We start from the raw sequence: 22033 nt of genomic DNA on the forward strand, positions 1-22033 counted from the left end.
GATGGACGGAGTTTCATGGAAGGGATTAATTTTTGCAAGAGGTCAGCGATTTGTGAGTTTAGCTCATCAAAGGTGTGAAACAAGAAAAAAGTATCTCTCAAACATCTCAGCTGAATACAAATTAAACAGTATGATATATGCAAACCTTGAGACTGGGAAACCGATGTGCATATATTGATTATAGGTATATTGGTTATGCAAGCATTGTGTTACAGCAAACACTGAGCACTAATGGTAGTAGATTCGCACGTAACAAGTTAAAGCCCATATGATCCACCAAGTCAAACCAATACATTTTTCAAAGTGTCAGTTATACTGGGTCTACATAATGACAACAAATTTATGCAGGTCCATGTAAAACCATAGGATAACTACCATATTTTTTTCTGTTCCTGACAGAAAAATTAATATTGTTTCAGCAATACTGTTTTGCTTCCTGTCTAGTGCTTTCTGAATGAAGTCACTCTGGTTTTATATAATAAGACCATAAGACTATTGACTTTATTTTCTGTAAGCAATCTGTGCTTCAGTTGTGTTTTTACTGAGAGAAACAGAAATGGTCAAGAAAGAATACCTACCATAGAGCCATGCTGTACAGGAGATTAACATTTCCACAGCAAAACTACACGTCCTTGTCTCAAACATTCTGTGGCTCTTCATTTTAATGCAAGCTCTAATATTACTGTGCCTCACCGAAGTTGCATCTCACAAGAGGAGAAGGGCTGTAGTCAAATATTTTATTTTGGTACAAGCACCGTCCCTCCACCCACCGGTCCGGTGGGTGGAGGGACGGTGGTACAAGTGAATAATTTTGGATGACATGGTAGAAACCATTTTTGATTTAAGGGACATAACACTAAACTGCAGAAACCAAACATAATCATGTAAGTGACATGGTGTTTCTTTCCTCCATATTACAGTACAGTTTAGTTACGCTTTTTATGAAATTACGAAAGGTCACAACACGGTGCAATTATCAATGCCCAAGACAAGATAAGCATATACATTTTGTTGTTATATGGAGATTGCCAGTTGTTACAAGTTTGTATTGTTTCACAGGTTTTCCTGAGCAGTATATCACAATCCATGGCAAATCATCACAGCTTGCAGTGTGTAGACAATGATTATGTTTTCAATTTAACTTTAAATTGCAGTCATTGAAGTTCAACTAAGACAAGATGACCAGACTACTGTAGAAAATACAAGTCATCCACAGCAGACTCACATATATTGTACAATACATAGTGTTACATTAACAGATTTACTATATTGGGATCAAGTACTCATCCAAGATGGATATGGATCATGTGAAATCTGTATATAATCTGTTTTTAGGGTCTATTTAAGCAATAAAGCACCCCCAGCGATGGTAAACCACGAGATTTTGACCAGTTCAGGACATATATGCACGATCGATAGTGAGTGCATATATGAAGTGGACCGGTCAAAATAAAGTGGTATACCATTGCTGTGTGCGCTTTATTGCTTAAATATACAATGAACATATATTGAGAAACAGTTGTCTAAACCCAGCTTGAAGGATACAACAATAGAAAACACTTCTGGAACAGAATAAAAATATCAGTGTTTCAAAACATCACAATTTTGATGTTCACATGATATGATAATGTACACATCTATGTGTATGTTACAATAAATGTGAGCCTGCTGTGCAATAGTGTGTTTCTACATCTGTGTAATGATCATGTTCAAGCGAGAAACTTCAGATAATTATAGCAATTTCAACAAGTCTTACCCAGGCACCATGGGAAAGCCCCAAAACAATTCATGGATGGTGATTGTGTAGACCTGTTTGCAGGGAATTCTGGATGAACTGATCAAAATGTGTGCCAGCTATCTACCTTACAATCTATGATGATTTTGTATATACTATGCTTTCAAAGCATCCATTTCCAAAACAGGTGTATTTTAGAAATGTGTAGCATTTTAGTAACACTACATTGATGCATGGCAAAGTACATGTTGTATGGCACCTAAATAGGATTTTGATAAAAATAAAAGTGACAAGTATTGAAATTTATGTGCCTTTATTCCATTCATGCAAATGATGATGTGAGTGTTATTGTGATTGATTTTTGTAAATTTTTAAATTCATTTGAATAACGGTCATTTTAAATTTGGACGTCTGGTTGTCTTGGTAACAGATTGAACTAATAGTATGATAAAGTTTGTGTTTGTGGTTTTGTATGTGGGCCTTGAATGATCCTTTCTGTTCAATTGTAATTAGATATAAACATGATGTATTCCTACTGGAGGACATACTATCATCAGAGCCTGGGTGATATATCCCAGTAAGGACCTGTTACGTTGAAACTCAATAAAACCATGGATGTTGGTGTTTCTTGTAAAAATTTCTCTGGCTTCATTTGTACAGCAACAAGATGCAAAATTTGCAAAGTCAGTTTAAAACAAATGATGAACCACATATTTCACAAAAATACCATTTATTACAGCTCACAGTGATACTATTTGTCTTAGAAAAAGGATAAACAGTCACTATAAAATATTCAGTACACAAAAAGTACAGATACTTGAAACTATAGACAGATTTACATAAATCACAAAGCATCAGGTGCAAATTTCATAGAATTTTCTTCTATTTCAGATTTGTAAATAATTTACTGTATTTATATAAGAAATAATCAAATAGTGTAAATAATAAGAAATAAATCGTCAATTAGGTTAATCACCTTTAGCAAAGTAAATTTTGAAGACAAAAATTACAATCAGGGTAATTTGTGCCTGACATAGTACAGGTAAATATTATTTGAAATATTCAGAATGGATTTAAACATTCAATTCTATATGATATTTTACATTCCCTTTGTTATTTCTAACAAACAAATTCAATTTCATTAAAGATGTATTTGTACATGCTGTGATTCTGTGCAGATTGTCCATTCTGAATTCGTCTGACATTGTGATAAAAGTCAGAACATGTTGACAAGCTTCAATGCCAGGATGACCGGGAAAAGCATGACATCAAAATTGTAAGAAAAGAGTGCAGCATTTAAGAATATGTTTATAAAATATTCCTCTAGCAAGATCTTGGAATGTGACAAACTTTGCCATCTTGCAAATTATTATACACCTAGGGATACTCTCAGTAAGGGCACAGAAATCAATAGAACCATCTACTCTATGAATGTGAATGTAAGGTTCTAGAAATGGATCCCTGCCTTGTCTAAGAAAATGAAAATTACAGGTATGTATCAAGTCTCTGAACCAGATTCATATTGGTACAATGCTGTGTTGATCTCATTTCGCTGTTTCCATGAAACCGTTCAAAAGTCAATGAAGTCTCAGCATATGCTACTTTTTCAGTACCAGTAGTACACATAAGAATTGTAACAAAATCACAAACAATGAAACAACACAAGGAAAAAATTAGCAAATCAGCTGCAGTGCAGAAGTAGCTGTATAAGTACATGTTGATATCAATTTTTAAGTACGAGACATTGTCACATTCCATGCCAGCATGCTTCCAAGTCTTGTTCTTGGCAGACACTGGTGACTTTTATAAACGTCTTTGCAGGGCTGGTTCATCAGTAGACTATACGACATTTGGAACTACAAGAGGACCTACTAACCCAGTCATAACTTACCCTTGGTACGTCCTCATTGTATTTACAGGTAGGGTGGACCTGTAAACTGCTTAATTTAGGGGTACGTATGTGAGGCCCATTAATCACAAGTAGCGGTAATCTCATAGCATTATTGAATAATGATAATGTCAAATCTGTGGTTGAAAATAAGTCTCATCACCATACAGACATTGTAAAGTTTGGTTAGAGGTTCATCACTACCTATAGAGTACTGTACACAGTTCCTGTCTCTTCTTGCTACCTACACACTCTTCAGCTTATGTCATGCACTGTGTGGTATGGCAACCCTGTTTCTACAGGTATCAAATCTACATTACAATTTCAAATCTAGACTACAATTGCAGAAACAATTGTACATCTCAGCATCAAGCCGTGTATGCAAATCAAAAATTATGCCCTACTTCAAGAACTGCACCCACCTGATGCACTAAATCATGCTGTTTTGTCATTACATATAGCTCGATGTCTTGAACTCAGAACCAAGGAATTAAGGACAAACTTTAGTCGCAGCATGGTTCTGAATCCTTTTTAAGTACATGTCATTGATGACTTCACTAATACTATTCTGAAATCAAGCATACATGCAACTTCTTAGCATGTACGATTGTCATTGTCACACGTAAACAGATACCTCGAGTTGTTCAGATAAAACTTTGCATTTCAAATAGGAATTTGACATGTTGTTGAAATGGATTTGGGTGAAATACACTGTCAACCCTGTACTGGGATGCAGAAACGGTCCTACTAATTACTGCCCGTGACTGCCCGTGGCTGCCTGAGGACTGCCCGAGAACTGCCCGAGCACTGCCCGAGGAAAAAGTGGGCCAAATTCCGCCAATTTTAACACTAGGCCAATAGGTTCAATTTATATCATGCCCAGCCAACCAAAAATATCATTGATTTGGCGTAAACCTGATGTTTTCTCCGGCGGTTTTGGAACTCTGAAGACGGCCGGCTCGAAGGACATCCGCCAGCTTGATAGTGAGATCATACCATTTAGTCCGAGGGGTGGTACAAGAACCTCGCCGAGTGCGTACAGCTTGATAGCCTACCACCCCTTACACTGAATGGTATGATCTTACAATCAAGTTGGGGACGTCTTTCTCGTCGAAAGCCCGGCGTCTTTCGGGTTCTAAAGCCGCTAAAGATAACACTAAATCAATGATATTTTTGGTTAGCCAGGCATAATATAAGTTCAAGCTATTGGCTTAGTGTTAAAATTGGCGAAATTTGGCCTACTTGCTCCTCGGGCAGTTCTCGGGCAGTCCTCGGGCAGCTACGGGCAGTCACGGGCAGTAATTAGTAGGACCCTGCAGAAATGCATATACAATGTGTATGGAATAACATGGGGCATAGATGCTCAAACTCAACATATTGTCAATATTGAAATCATCTAACATATTCTCAGTGTTGTAACAAAGATGGAAAAAACACAGGAAAACTGACTGAGACAAATTTGTAAACAACTGCATTGAAAGCTTCAGTCCATTGCTTATTGTGAGTGTCAGTCTTTCTGATGTACATGAGAAGTACCCTACATAACCTCAGACTGACTGTATGCTTGGTTAGAAGTTCAGAGACACACATGAGTTGTGTCACACCCATCATGAATAATGCCATATCAATAACTGTCTCCAATATGCTATGATCATCTCAACTCCAAGATCATGAGGATTTGCTGGGTGATGGTGTTACAAGTCCATCCAATTCTCTCTTGTGACCACTCTCTGCTAGCCAGGCCTGTAAAGATATGAATAAAGCAATGCATCAGTCACCACAAAACACTGTCCAACTCGCATGGCTTATACTTCAGCTTACCGTCTTCCTACTTAACTATTAGTTGTGTCAACATCGGATAAAGCTAAAAGTTCCCAGTGAGCAAATGTGATCACCACAGCAATGCCTGTTGTGTTGAAAGTTACCAGACTGGTACTTAAAATCTCACTTATGTATGTACTGCATGGTGTTGCACAACAATAAGGATTCACTATCCGTATATGGAACTACAGTCTTGAGCTGTTCTGATGGCCTGTTTGAGTAGCTTGGCTTAGCAGGACTCTTTCATTTCATCAGATTGTTCTGCCTGTCTATGCTTAACTCTCTATCTAACCATACCGGTATGTTTTGTCATATTCCCCCTTCACTTTGTTTCTGTACTCCAACTCTGATCACCTTTCTTTTTTTTCTTGCATTGTGTTGCCTGTAAGACTTTGATCAATCTGTTTGGTATAGATGTCTAAGTATTTTGCTGTTTGACTCATCAAAGTCACTTTACAAAAACAATCACACCTTCAAAGTCAAACAGAAGATGGAAATATTTACCTGGAATTTTGCTTCAACCAGTGACTGGAACTCCTTTCTCTGTTCTGATGTCAGTCCTGCCTCTTTGACAGTTTTCTGCCAAGATTGTATGCTTCTCTCTCTTTGAGACAGAGCTCTCTCATACTTGGTGGGTAATCCACCTGGTGTTTCCTGTCACAGAAATTTGAAAACTTAATTTGGCTTCTTCGCAATACTTCATCTCATCATTTGATTGAAAGATTTCAATGAATTCAGATATTACATATGAACTAACTGTAGAATAAAACTTGCATTGTAGAGTAAACCTGTATCCTTATGAGTTATCAACAGACATATTAGTATGTGTGTCAATCAATGTTTCATTGAATGTCTTCTACGCTGTGATGCAGACAGAACAATGATATTTCTTTATTTGATTGAAAACATGTACAAGCAGGTTTAGACATATAACGGACACTGAGAATCACATTTGACACTTTTAGGATTATAACTGGTTCATTTTTTAAATTTCAAGAAATGGACACTATGCTTGCACTAAGTTTTTGATAGGTTGCCTGGGACCTGAAGTGCCTAAACATTACTTCATGTGTAAATTTAACACAACTACAGTAAGTTAACACTCCAGTAAATTATGCTGTGAGCTATGAAGTATGAACTTTGGGAGGAAGCATCCAAGATTGTAATGTTGTTTGAGATGTGTGATGGCTTCAATACTCACCCTAGTAAGTCCTTCCATAGTGTATGGTATAACAAAGGTAAAGAATTCCTTGGTAGGCATTAATTCCCATACTGGTCTACCTACTTGGTGGTCTGGACCTGAAATAAATGAGCCAAGAGACTGGGTAAAATATACTGGTGTAATATACTCTTAACCCATCTGTTATATGCATAATGATACAAATGGATATGTATTCTGACCAACTGTAGTCTATACTACAAATGCTAAAACTTATCATATACCCCGGTTCATGATTAAATGAGGTGATTGATTTCTGTGACAATTCAGAGTTGATGAACTGGAGTTGATACTGGATATCTTAACAAACTTGTCATATGCAGTATCTTGCGATAAATTAGATTAAACCTAACTCACATCACACATGACTGTAAACTCACCAAGGCATAATGGCTGATCCCATAAATTTGGTGTGGCAGCAATTCCAGCCTTTGCCATGTGTTCTTCCAGTACAGCATAGAAGGTATGGTATGGAGCCAGCGTTATTGTGTCATTACCTCCAAGTATCAATGGTCTTGTTGAAGTCAACAGATGAAATGTACACAATGTTGATGCACTGTAGAGGTTGAAAAGAGAACCTGGATTAATCTAATTCATTCAATATCTGATAATCTGGGTTGCAATAGTGCAATGGTTGTCTTGATGACTTCCGATGGCTCAATAAAGTATCATCTTTGAGGTGTGGAATCAGTAATCTATGATGAGTACATGTTGTACATCAGCACACAACTTCCAAGTTCACAAATGCCAAAGGGATGTGGAAAATTTCCTGAAAAATCTTCTGAATGATACTTTTAGTGGAATCAGTACCTCTGGAACACCTGACAAATTGCATCTGACCTTATCTTTCCATTGGAAGTAAATAAAGTATCAATAAACTCTACAGGTTGACTACAAATCTAAAGTCAATGTCAATGGTTCAGAAGATTTCAACAGGTGGAATTACTGTCAATTGATGGAATTACTGTCAATTGATGGAATTACTGTCAATTGGTACAATTACTGTCCTAGTGGTTGGAGCAAAAGAACTTGATGATAACAACTTTAACAGGTTGTAACAGGTTGAAATGAACTCACTTGACAGATAGTCTCCTACATGGTGTGATCAACGTTACGTCTTCACAAGCATTGACATGTACTGTAGTTTGGACGGCACCAAGCACTATAGTGGAATGGCGACATTTTTCAATATTTACAGATCTGAAAGTGAAAAACAAAACATACGATGTATTTGGAAAGCAATCTTCCAGGACAACACAATACATTATCCAGGTTGTGGGAGATATATCAGGATTGAAAAATGAGTCCAATTCTGTAATTTCTAATTTTGTTGACTTTATATTCTTCCTCATTCACATTCAAACTGTTTGTACAAAAGTTGGCCAGGCCTACCTGAGTGGTGACAGAAGATAGATATATGCAAAATGACATCGGTGAATCTTGACTGCAGCGTCTTCAAGAGTCTTAGAACTCTGGAGAGAAATATCGTAAAAAGATTTTATGATTAGCGACTGTGAAATTGAAACATCTCAACATGCCTGAGCAGTAGCTTGATAGTGAGTATCTTAGGGTTGTTGCTATGGCAATGGTATGTTAGGGTGATGATCTGATGAAAGATAACATATGCACTCACCTTTGCCAGAGTCTGTTTGCACACTTGTGAGATAATAACAATTTTACACCTGCAAGACAAAGATACCATCATTAGGTATTAGGTATGCAGTAACGAATTTTTCTTTTAAAATTTATCTTTGCTGAGTTTGTACAAAACTGTGTCCGTTCAAGCATGGAGTTGGAATTTAATCTTGAATGCTAGTAATTCTTCCAGGACATTTGTAATCATTTTCAGCTAGTAACACTGCACAGAACAAAATCTGTATCTGCTGCTGAATATTTTAATAATTTTGACAATGAGAATTGTCATAATTAGGAAATACATACAGGTAGCGTTCAGAGTAAAATCTATGATTATCTTATCTAATTTCTAAAGCACTCTGTGCATAGACAGAGCCATATCACTAAAACCTATCAATAATCTTGCATAATAATATAAGCATATCCAAAGGTCTAGCTGCTAGATATCATAGACTGCAACTTTAATTCTACGCTCAGCATAAACCATACATACAGATCAATATTGATCTGCAATTCATGAATATTCATATGATATAAACCTAACTCAGAGGGCACATATGGTAATCATGAATATTCATAGACTATAGATCTCACCCAGAGGGCGCATACTGTGCGTTGGTGGCTATCCTGCCTCTCTTGCTTCCACTGTCTTCTCTCTCACTGGTCTCACCACCTGTACATGTACAACATACATAACTTATCAATGCCAACATCTCAGGATTGACTTTGTGAATTTTTCTGAGAAGAGATTATTGACCATAGAGATGATACAAGCACAAATTTAGATACTGATTAAGTAATTTGCATGTTAGATATGCACTGCACCTTGTGAGTGAACAAACCCTAATCTGCATACAGTTGCAGTAGATAATTTTCCATGAGAAGGTTTCAATTGTGAGCTTGAGCCAAAATACCAGTCAGTTCTACAGAGTGTAACCACTACAAGTACAGTCACTGCTTACAGACCTCGACAGCCATTTATCAGATTTCATTCTACAGTAAACAGCAGTCACTACTTCAGTCTACAGTTTACTGCCACACCAACATATGCTATGCAAACTGCCAGCTGATTGCATCATTTTGTAAGTAACTTCAATCCTCCAATATCTCTTTGCAGTCGGCCGCTTTGTCCAATTTTTTGCCACTCACTTTTCAAAGATTTACCCACACGTCACTCTTTCAATTGCTTGTTTGTGATTTAACTAAGCTTTGCCAATACCATTTTAAATATTTCAGCTGTTTCTCTCTTGTTTCTAAATTGACCCAACTTGTTCTCCCTATCACTACTATCCCAGCACAGGTATGCTTATTCTTAGAGACCCCTTAGCCTAGTGTAGAAAACAACAGAACTGTGATTTCCCCCCTCAAGATATTCATTGTGTCAGCGAGTAGACCATGTGGCTATTCATGATTGGTTGATTTCAGCAATACCTGATGTTGGCCATGACAGTCTTCTACCTGATGTGATACAAGCTGATAAACCATAGGGATTGTTTCCAAGGTTTGATCTCAACCAGGATCCAAATGTTCTAAATGAAAATGTCTGTGATATCTGTAAAAGAAAGTATGAACACTCACAGTCATCACACCAAAATACTGCAAAATCTATGGAAAGCAATATGGCGATAAAAATACAGGAAACAAGTCATCGTTGATGACACAGTCCCCACTTGTTAATCAGTATTTTGATTACAGGTCCTCAAAGAGGATAGAGTCCTCTTCATTAGGTCTGTGATAAAAATACTTTTGAATGAATTCGCTTGATACATGTCTGAGTTATGGTTCAGGACATGAAAAAATCGTAACAAATGGTCGCACAGCGGCCATATTGGATCGCATCACAAAACAAATTGATGTGCATAGCTATGACATTGGTCGATGTCCTTGTACCAACTTTGAATAAAATTGGTCAAAACATGCGGATATGCCTGAGAAATGGCTCTGTACATGAAAAAATCGTAATAAAATGGCCGCCTGGCGGCCATATTGGATCGTATCTACAAAACAAATTGACGTGCATATGTATGACATAGGTCAATGTCCTTGTACCAACTTTGAATAAAATCAGTTGAGATATGCCTGAGTTATGGCTCTGTACATGAAAAAATACCGTCAATGACGCTGTACCTTCTCTAATGTGTGGCCAGGTCAGGTAATTGGTTGTTGGCATGGAGTTGTTGGTAAATAGTTGATGATGTAGGGGCATGAGGTGGGATATGGACCCAAAGAACCCAAAAGATGATTAAATACATCAATCAAAAAAATTCTAAGCTACAGTATAAACTGCCTAAAGATAGTTCAATGTGGAAAAAAGTTAAACAATTCAGAAATAAGAATTAACAGTCCAAAATAGTAATGACGCACTTCCCTACTGACCTGAGTGCATGTGAAATACACAACCTGGCATCTGTAAATTAAATGTATACCAAGTGATCATTTCCAGTCACTTTTAACTGTTTTTAATGGATTTTCCAAAGAGTCCTGTTGAAAATGATGAAAAACGCTTATCTGGTCTTGTGTTTGTATAACCTCATTGCTGATAATTGTCATAGTATTGAAAAAAAATTGAAAGTGAAGAAATTACAGTTTTTAATAGGCATATTTTCCTTGAAATACATGACCGTGTAAAGAATATATGCTAAAAGTGTTTAAGAGTAAATTTCTTTTCAAAAAATAATTTAATTTGTGACCAAAGGATTTTTATTCTTTGAGTTTACAAATTCAAACATTGCAATTTGTTCAATCATCTTGTGCAGTGCAAAATTTATAAAATGACTGAAAAACAAAAAAAATTGGCAGAATTACAGTCTTTGTGATGTAAAATTATGGGGTGACATCACGATAACTGTTAATCTGTTTGAAGTACTAATATACTATAATTTAAAAAAGAAAAATTCATGCAGAAACGGTAAAATATATTGTCAGCAATGTAGTGTTAATTTGACTTGACATCAAAATATGCCTTTGCTGGATACCAAATATATAGGGCGAAATATCAGCCATGTTCAGCAAAATCCACACAACAGCATTGATCCTTTTCTAATTTGATTTGATTTGCTTATGTTATCCTTGTATGACAGTCAGTACAATATGGAACTTGAACACAACACAGTGAATAAGTATGCTGTAAATGAAATGGTGTGGCTGCATCCACATGCAGCAATAGGAGTGCCTTTGTCTCTCACCCCTCATTTCCAACCTGTCCCATCCCTGAAAAAATAGTTTGGTCTTATATTTATAATGTTAATAATTTCTGTATTTGTTAAAATGTGCGCATCTCAAAAACTTTTGATCATAAACATTTTCATTGTTTTTTATAGCTGACCAATCAGTTAACCTGTTTATTTTGAATATTTGCGCATTTTTCCTCAATATTTGACATTTTCTGAATACCTTCTTATTCAGTTTGTCATTTTCTAAAAGTTTAAATGCTCCATTGTGTGGTCAAGCTTTCCACAGCATCAAATGTGGTACTTCATATAGGAGGGTCTGCCTCTAGAGGGCGGGCATCATGAACACTCCTGTGTTTGTTGGTTAATTCCTCCACGTAAACTTCTGATTGTACTGTAAACATTGAACATGGCCGACGTCCGATTTTCCTGTCTAAAACTTTCACTCATTTTCGTTCATATGGCTCTGAAACTCCAGGAAACGATTGGGAAGAAAGGTTATCTTGAAATATTGAGGTACTCGCCGATATTTTGCAAAATTAAATGAAAAAAATGCAAGGAAAATGCTGACAGACTCGGAGGCATATGATCATCTCTGCAGATTATGCAACAGGCCCAGATCACGTGAGGCCATGAGGGGATATCCACGCAACTCAGTACCAAACACTAGCGCTCACAGAGTGAGCAAACACAAAGTGAGTACCCCTAACGTAAGCTCAGTAGTCTGTAATAGATTGTAGTCAACTAAGAAACCTTGGAGAAAGGCTTAACACTGTGGCTATGCCGCTAAGTCCCTTTGATTTTTGTCACAGCTCAAAATCGTTCTCCCACACCTCAACCTGAGCCAGAAACACCCCCACCAGTTTATGATATGACCCATCACAATGGCATGACGTCAACGGATCTTGACAGACGGAAGTCTTGACAGACGGAAGTTCTTGACAGCAGCATATTGGTTTTCAACTCTAATACCTTCTCTGTCTATAAATAGACACGAGAAGGTAAAATCGTAATAAAATGGCTGCACAGCGGCCATTTTGGATTGTATCACAAAACAAATTGCCGTGCACAGCTATGACATTTGTCAATAAGCTTGTACCTACTTTGAATAAAATCGTTGAAACGTGCCTGAGTTATGGCTCTGTACATGAAAAAATCGTAATAAAATGGCCGCCTGGCGGCCATATTGGATCGTATCACAAAACAAATTGACATGCATATCTATGACATTGGTCAATGTCCTTGTACCAACTCTGAATAAAATCGGTCAAAACATGCCTGAGTAATGGCTCTGTACATGAAAAAATCGTAATAAAATGGCCGCCTGGCGGCCATATTGGATCGTATCACAAAACAAATTGACATGCATATCTATGACATTGGTCAATGTCCTTGTACCAACTCTGAATAAAATCGGTCAAAACATGCCTGAGTAATGGCTCTGTACATGAAAAAATCGTAATAAAATGGCCGCCTGGCGGCCATATTGGATCGTATCACAAAACAAATTGACATGCATATCTATGACATTGGTCAATGTCCTTGTACCAACTCTGAATAAAATCGGTCAAAACATGCCTGAGTAATGGCTCTGTACATGAAAAAATCGTAATAAATTGGTCGCCTGGCGCCATATTGGATCGTATCACAAAACAAATTGACGTGCATATCTATGACATTGGTCAATGTCCTTGTACCAACTCTGAATAAAATCGGTCAAAACATGCCTGAGTAATGGCTCTGTACATGAAAAAATCGTAATAAAATGGCCGCCTGGCGGCCATATTGGATCGTATCACAAAACAAATTGACGTGCATCTGTATGACATTGGTCAATGTCCTTGTACCAACTTTGAATAAAATCGGTTGGAACATGCCTGAGTTATGGCTCTGTATATGAAAAAATTGTAATAAAATGGCCGCCTGGCGGCCATATTGGATCGTATCACAAAACAAATTGACGTGCATCTGTATGCCATATGAAGTAATCCTTGTATCAAGTTTGAATGAAATCGCTTCAGGCATCTCAGAGATATCTGCGTGAACGGACGGACGGACGGACGCACGCACGCACGCACGGACATGACCAAACCTATAAGTCCCCCCGGACGGTCCGTGGGGACTAATAATATCAAGAAGAGGAAGAGGAGAAAAATCACGCTCACTAAGTGAACAGTTGTATGAAAATATGAATACATGATAACTCAACATTTTTTTTGTACAATTTTTTCTAAGGTTACTTCTCAGGTTGCCATGGTAGTTTATCTCTTGAAAGTCCACATTTTAACATGAAAGTCAACTTGATGGAGTTTCAAAATTTCTGCAGAAGCTGGTGCAAACATGTTACATGATTCAAAATAGATCCGAAAGGGTTATATTTGAGATAAATTGACAAGAGATGTTTATTTTTAGTAAAGATTGTTTGGGGAAGTTAAAATCAGTACTCACTTTTGAAAAGCCACTCTTTGATTGTACATGTTGCATCAGAGCGATATCGACAAGCTGCTTGAGAGACCTAACAATGGGAAATTAAAATGAATTATTGGTTATAACAGGAAAATGCTGAATGGCTATCTTTCTTCACTGATCAAGTACAGTGGAATTTGATCGAGTGTCCAGTTTGCCTGGCAGAGCTCGACGAGTCTACATGTTGCTTATCATTAGAAAGTAAACATTTGCAACAAATTGAGTCTTCGTCTTTGGTTGGTGTTAGATTACAGCGCGCAGCAAACGTTTCCCATACACTGTCTCGTCACGATCACTGCAGTCGTTTCAGCATGTCACTCACAACAAGCATAACACTGCACTACATGCACATCACCAGTTTTCTTTTAGGTGTTTACTTTTAAATTGGGAACTTTATGAAGAAACAAGTAAATTATTTTTACAAAAAAACTTTTCTTCTCCTCTCGATGTCAGCAATCACGACAACAGTTCCTTCAGCATGCAGTCTGTAGCATTGCCAGTGCAGTCTACTCTATCAACAAGTTTGACACGATACAAGTGACACTGAATATTGTCAACCAGAAAATGCTTAAACACTCCTGCATGAAACTTTAATCCCGCTTTCTCTTTTGTCTCAGCTAAATGAAACTCTCTCACTTCTCTGAGCTACAAAATAGACTTGAAGAAAAGTGTTGATTTTGCACATTCAAGTGCAATTCAATCAGCACGGTACATTTTGTGCCATTGAATAACACACCCAGTGTTTCTGAAATAATTCACTGTATTTTGGCACTGAATTTCCCGGACGGCATCATACACGGCAACGGGTTAGCATGGAAGGGACTGTGATAGCTCTCTGCCTTCAAAATATTCTTCACCTTGCTGAAGAAATACAATGTTCTACTATAATAAAACGCCCAGAGTCAGTCCGGTTGATGTTTGGGACTTTCCTCGAGATATAGATCCGACACTCGAAAAATATGCCAGTGAGTTTTGTCCGAGTTGTATTTCCCAAATCAAAGTACACAAATAGCTGAAAGAAAACTTTGATGATGTGCTATAGCTATAGTGCGGTGTCAAGCTTGTTGTGCATGAGTGGCATGCTGAAACGACTGTCATGATTGTAGACTAGACAGTGTATGGGAAACGTTCGCCGCGCGCGCTGTATAATCTAACATCAAAGACTCACTTTGTTGCAAATGTTTACTTTTCTAATGATAAGCAGCATGTAGACTTGTCGAGCTCTGCAAGGCAAAACAGACACTCGATCAAATTCAAATGTATCTTATCTGTAGTTGAAAAATGAGTACGCTAACTTACTGGAATAAAGCCACTGAAATGAGCGATGGATGTAAACTTGCCTGAGTAACCAGATAAAAACAGTTTACAGCAATTGTTTAGGAAAAATGCTCAGTAACATTATCACATACAAACATTTATCTTTTTCTCTATCATGATTCTTCTCTATGATATGAGTCTCCATTCTTGCTTCCCAAATAAATTACTGTACACAATTTTATTTTGTAGTACCCATTAACCATATGATTGACCATTTTAATAGCCTGCAATTAACTTTATTGAAATACAGTAATAAACCAGTGCTACCACACTGAGTGGAACAGAAGGACGCTTGCAATACGGCCACATGATAAATTTTATCTCCATCAGATGTTAAAAGCTACGTCAACTACTATAAATTATATCTGCTAATTGGTCGTTCAAACAATGTCTCCCTTTGTCATTTTCAATCCTTAGCAATACACATCTTAGAAAACAACTTTTTTTATCAGTGATGCATCAGCACCTCCAGCCACATGCTTAGAAACCAAGTCTATATGGAAATCAAACTTACCTGCTTCTGTCCAAGGAGCCAGATATAAGAAATCCTAATGCTTCAACAGCTGGTATACTGATCAACATGTCATTGGCACCGGCATACGAATCTGACAAAAAAATCACACAAAATCTGTTGCATAAACTACAACTCAGTAAACGTAATAGTTTGGCACAGCTTAAGTCCTATGATGATACATTGAAAAGGATTTGTGAATATTTTCATCACATACATGAGCAAGGATAACTGACTGTGAATACATGCTTGTAAATTTTCCTACTTCTTTATATTTAAGAGAAAGTATCCAAAGCATTCTTTCATTCCTTGTTTACTGGTTGCAAATCATCACAACAAAAAGGTGTTGGCAGACATTTGTCAATAAAACAGCTGACAAACTGACAAACTTATAAAGTTCAATTTACTTGAAAATGAAACATGCTGAAATGGCCCATGATAGGTATGTGATATTGAAAAATGCAAAAATAAAAATGACCAGCATATCACAAAAAACATGCATACCTGTTTCAACAAGTAACTGCAGAATATCATTTAAATTATTCAAAACAAATGTCAAATGAGCATTCTCATCCAAGCTCTGAAATAAAAATAAAGATATCATTTGTTGAACCAATCTCTTTACAAAAAACTATCTCATTATCTCAGAATAACTCCATTCATTTGTATCTAGGATGCCATATGACATTAAAGTGAACCTTCCACTGTACTTTGAATGAAATTCTTCTGCAAGACTTGAAATGTTTGACAAAGTTAAGAAATGTATGTACTACTGCTGCATGCTATACAGTTAAAATCTTGCAATATGCTATTTTGTACACACATCTCCCATGCAAATAAGGGTGCGTGGGGGGGGATACACATGTTAAGTGACATGTGTAACTAAACTTTGACCTATAATCCCCCATGCAAACAGCCATATTTTTATTTTGCTGTGTGTTATTGAAATTTTCACAAGTTTTACATAGAGTTATTCATAACAAAATGCTTAAAGAAACCTAAAAGTGTGCCTTAGCATAATTTTCATAAAATAAAAATTTGTTACTGCATACCTAATTCTGTGAAAAAGTGAGCGACAGGCAACTTCGAATTTTGCCAACAGATTACAACTTATACCAGTATATTCTACGCATGTGTATGACAGCCTTCATTCCATTTTTGGCAGAATAAAAATTATTTGTTGGCTACTGTACTTTAAATTGTGACATGGATCACCATCCTTGTAGTTAAACAACCTGATGTTATAAAAACTCTTTAAAAATGACAAAATTGAGAGAAAATTTCCTATTTAATTTTCAGAGAAAAAATGTGTACAATATTGAACAATATGGTACTGAGGATAATGTACAAAATACAGCTACTGGTATTCATGGACTAAAGCTCCTACATGTGACATGTTGTATGCGACTCCTCTAATGCCACAAACATACTCCTTGCCTGTGCATGACTTTATATAACCCTATATAATCATTATGACAAAACATTACCTTGGCACCTACACCTGATGACCTCCCCTCGATATCAGGTGACCTTGCCCTCATCGGCCATCTAGAGAATTGGTGGTCAAGGTACATATTTGGTTCACAACAGTTTATGTACTCCCTGATTTGTGTTTTGCTAACACATGACACAAATACAAATACAATATTTCATTTAAGTTGCAGGAAATTTAGTGAATTGGTCTACCTTAAAAGACAAGGACTTTATGAATAAGAATCTACAGGTATGACGCAAGTCTCATGTAGAACAATGAAATGCATTCCTACCCTGGTACAAACACATTTGGAATGGGAAATGTCCACCAGATATTTTCTAGCAACTAATCACAAAACACACAAGAAAACACAGAGTGAGGAATCCTAAAGATATGCTAAAGATGTGAATTTCAGTTAAATGAAAAGGATACTCTTCACCAGATGCAACCAGTGAAACTCTCAGAGATATTTTGTAGATTTGCTGAACAAACAGGTACAACAGGAACTGAAGAGTGCTCACAGACAGTTGACTTTTCACTTTCTCTGCAAACAAAAGATGCTGTCAGTGTATGAATGGGAAAATTCTAGGATAAAATTTGCTTGGTTTGATCACAATCCCTCCAGCCACATTAGTGGAGGGGTCATGGATTGGACAAATGTAAATCTCAGAGTAAAATAAGGATCAATAAAAAGATATGTAAATAATGAAAAATGGTCAACATATGCTCAATATGCTCCTCTACCAAGAAACCATACTGGCAGATTCTGTTCACAATATGGACATGCATGTTTGAAAAGTAAATCCATTCATGTTTATATATATCCAGAATTATTTTGTTTTATGGCAGGAGAATAATTACTTTAAACTAAGTGACAACCTAACAACACATGTTTCAGTGAAATGTTATATCGCACAAAAGATTTGGACCACTGTTTGTAATGTACAGAATACAAATTTTGCTGGAGAAGCTTGTATAACAAACAATATTGCTTTGAAATTCTCAGAGAAGAAGACATGACTGAAATGTCCCATCCGTAATTCATCTTTCACGATGCACAATCAATATTTTACACATCTTAAAGCCAAAATTACACTGCAGAAAATTGACATGAGAGGCACAAACGTAAAGAGTAAAACCAATGAAAAAGTTTTTTCACAAACTCAAAGGCGAATATCACTTTTTAAATTTTGCTGATTTAATTTTACAGATGAGACTAAAAACTTAAAATATAATTTTCTTTGAGGTGACTTTTATCTAAATTTCTGTTTGATAAAAACATTTTGAGTGTGTGACGTTATTTTTACCTGTTTCTTCTTGTGATCTGCTATCCGTAAACTTTTCTGCAAGTTGCAATCTTTCCTCAGCAGAATGTTCACACAACAGATCAAATCCTTCAAAGTATCTACAAGCAAAATAAAATTAAGTATAACTTTGGGGTTGTCTCTGAATTTTGTTTTTCACTGTGTTGAATCTATCATAGTCTATCTACCCATGATTTTATTTCTCTTTTATATCAGTGAATTAAATAGCAGTAGATGTAATACACAGAAAAGAAGAGCATTTCGATGATAAATCTTTGAAAACTAGAGATGCAATGACATCTCATTACCTCTGATGAGCGAGTCATATACAACAACGAGGCTGACTAATCAGTATAATTGTTACACAGTATTAAAAGTATCAAGATAGCTAGTGCATGGCTGCCATCACTCACACTGGTAGGCAGTGTGCTTTTCAATGTTAACTGAAAGAAGTAAAGCTCTCTCCTGATTTTCTTTTTTTGTGAGCATTTGTCAAGCAGTTACACAAATTTACGGGATGTTAAGTACGAGTCACTGCACTTTGGTTATGAGAAATTTTCGATTGTAACCATAACCTTCAGCAATTTGTACATATCAGAAAAAGTGAAAATTATAATATTATTTGAATATGTAAATAAGAATACCCATGGTCCATAAAATTAACCTCATTTGCATTTCAATAATACACACTTTTGTATTGCTATTAATGTACATGTGCATGTCAGCTTTTCCTGTACCAGGTTTTATCAATGAAGTTGGAAACTATAAAAATATACATACAGCCATGCATCTTCCTCCTTCATACCCATCTTATTACATGCAATGTACTTCCAGGTATTGTAACTCATTCTTGGATATCCAGACTGCTTTTTAGTCTTGGCATAAACAGCCACTTTCTTCAGATACTGAAATATACAGAATACATGGCTTGTCTTTAAAGTTTATTTACATAATTAAGATACAACAAATGCCTTGTGTTTCGATCAGTTTCTCTCTCCTTCAGCATTGATTCGTAGAACACTGTACATAAGAACTGAATCACAGTAACGCTTCAAATACAGCTTGCAACTTTATCAATTCATTCATTCAATACCTCCAAAATTGATTTCCTAAACATCATTGTAGAACTTTTCTTCACAGAATGTACATTTTTAACTTTATTATTGTCATAGTAGCAGCAGTGGTAGTAGTGGTCATATATTTGAAGTAGGAATAACACTTTCATGACAGCCACTGAGAATATCCTCTTTCTCGTAACTACCCGTGTGTCAGTATCACTACTGCAATTGCATTTCGCAGTCAGTGGGGTCTGACAGGTTCAATTCAGAAAGTGTTGTGAGAGACTGGTACTTTCACTGTAGTGACTATTCACTTGTAAATAATGTGGGGAAAAGTATCGTATAAAAGACAATCCTGTTTACATGAATCAAAAAGATAAATGTAATAGTTTAAGGTTTGACATATAAAGTTTGACATAAAGCTGTTATTTCTTTAATAACGTTCAACCGTTACTGTGTAGGTGTAACGATAACGGATTTCTCCGGTATGTATGAATGCGATGAAATGTACACTATTTACCAATAAGTATACTTACATGCATCGATAATTTCGGATGGGGCGCGATTTGGAGAGCGCCAAAATTGAACGGTTCGGGTCGAACCCACATAGAAAGCCCGGCCGCCATATCTTATATGGTAATTTTGAATGTACCGGTTCACAGGTGATCACAAGTTGCCGTTCATACACGCTCCGGCACGGAGCTCAAGGTGAGTCGCCGTCGCCGCGGCCGTTGAGCATCGAGCAATCGGAGTAGCTTCGAATTCCAGTCAAATAGGACACAATTTCTATTCTATTCATGTAGAACAATATGCTTCCTATGTCCACACGTCAGTGAAGGAAGATTGTGAAGTGGTCAGGAATTAAAAAAACATCTACACGATCCTTGTTTTCACAACTGAGAGAGAGACCGCCATGTTTAACAGATTGACCAATCATAGGACACGTTATGTCAAACGTTAGATCACAAAGTTAGTTTACAATACGTGCAGCCATTGGTCGAAGTTTAAGTATCGCAACTCCCTAGCAAATCGAGAAAATTAATGTTTCCTATCCCATTCATCCCATTATTTGCACATAGTTGAAACATTACTTTGTTATTAGAGTAAACGGTATTCTCTCGTTCCATTGTCTAAAAAATCGGCAAATGTTGGTAAATTTCTTACCAGTTTGGGGAGCCTGAAAAGCAAGCGGAAGAGCATTTACTCAAAATATCAGTTTCGCGTGTTGCCGCTACAGTGGCTAATGATAGGTATAAAAGAAATGGCAACAAATGTGGCAGGTGTAGATTGGTGACAACTAGTGGGGAGGGACGAACATCCTCCAAATATGGAATTCTAACCGAACTTAAAATACTTTGTCATGCGCTCGTGCGGCAATGATTTTTGAAGTCGAGATCACAGGAAGATAACGATGATGTGCGAAAAACTGGTTTATCGTCTGCTCCTCGTTTTTGGAGTCTTAATACAGTTCTCTTCTAGCCAGGATGTAGAGGGAGCGGTACCACTTGATTTACTCACCTTTGATAAGGTAAGTCCTTATTCTTCACTATGATAACGCAATAGTCAAAATGTCTTGATTATTGTTCTCATCCCTTTTTCAAAATTAGATATTCCATGATGTGTGTTTTGATTATACTTTTAGAAAGACTGGCTTCACTCGTCATGTAATGATTCTTCAAATTTAGCTTTACAAATAATTCCAACATTTGAGCCTCAGTGGTTGGTTGCTCTTTTGTTGTACATTTTGAGATACTGGTTTAATTACCTAGTGACTGGTCCATCCTTTATTGAAGCAAGTAGTTTGAAGTTCCAATGCAAAGTGCTTGAAAAGTGAATGGCAAGTAAATAAAGGAACAGATGGACATCGATTTATTCATACATTAAATGGGTGTTTCAATTCAGATATTTCTAACCAGTTTCTTTTTCATTTGCAGGTGTACGAAAATTCAAAGCTTGAACAGCTTGGTAAAGTTTGATGAAATGTTTCCATCCCCAAGAGGTGCTCAGGAAGAGTTTAAAAAACTTGCTGAATTGGCAGCCGATCTGGATGACATTCTGGTTGCCGAAGTCCCAATTGCACGTAAGTTTACAAATATTGCAATAGCTCTACCCGGGGTAGTTGATTTTGTTGGATGCCAGCAAGCAGAGAGAGAGTTACAAAAAAGAAATTTTGAACTTTTGAACAATCATTCCCTGAAAATGTCAGCCACATTTGTGACACAGACCAGGCTACAAGTTTCTACAATACGTCTTATTAAAACTTCATTGCACTGATTGAAACCCAATTTTCTGAAAAATGAGTTGATTGAGTGGAAAACAATAAAACTTTGGACTTCACTTTGAAAGTGATGCTTTTTTCTACCTTATGAATTCAAGCATGATTCGGATTATGGTGAAACATTTTTTCCTACTATCTTCAGGGTATCTCAACAGAA

General features: G+C 36.7%; 1 protein-coding gene across 1 annotated transcript; it reads right to left on the minus strand.

Moving 5' to 3' along the window:
- Positions 1-2448: 2448 nt before the first annotated feature.
- On the minus strand, positions 2449-20525 carry LOC139145898 (TBCC domain-containing protein 1-like). The gene is made up of 17 exons (XM_070717344.1): positions 20135-20525; positions 19321-19445; positions 18544-18641; positions 17669-17780; positions 17250-17310; positions 16267-16342; positions 15766-15856; positions 13917-13983; positions 9730-9850; positions 8893-8971; positions 8297-8345; positions 8056-8135; positions 7741-7863; positions 7044-7219; positions 6646-6743; positions 5949-6098; positions 2449-5366 (listed from the first exon to the last, which is right to left on the minus strand). Exons 1-17 carry the CDS (start codon positions 20222-20224, stop codon positions 5292-5294), a joined length of 1671 nt encoding a protein of 556 aa, XP_070573445.1. The 5' UTR covers positions 20225-20525; the 3' UTR covers positions 2449-5291.
- Positions 20526-22033: the final 1508 nt, after the last annotated feature.

Source organism: Ptychodera flava, chromosome 12, assembly GCF_041260155.1.
Source record: "Ptychodera flava strain L36383 chromosome 12, AS_Pfla_20210202, whole genome shotgun sequence".
Taxonomy (NCBI): domain Eukaryota; kingdom Metazoa; phylum Hemichordata; class Enteropneusta; family Ptychoderidae; genus Ptychodera; species Ptychodera flava.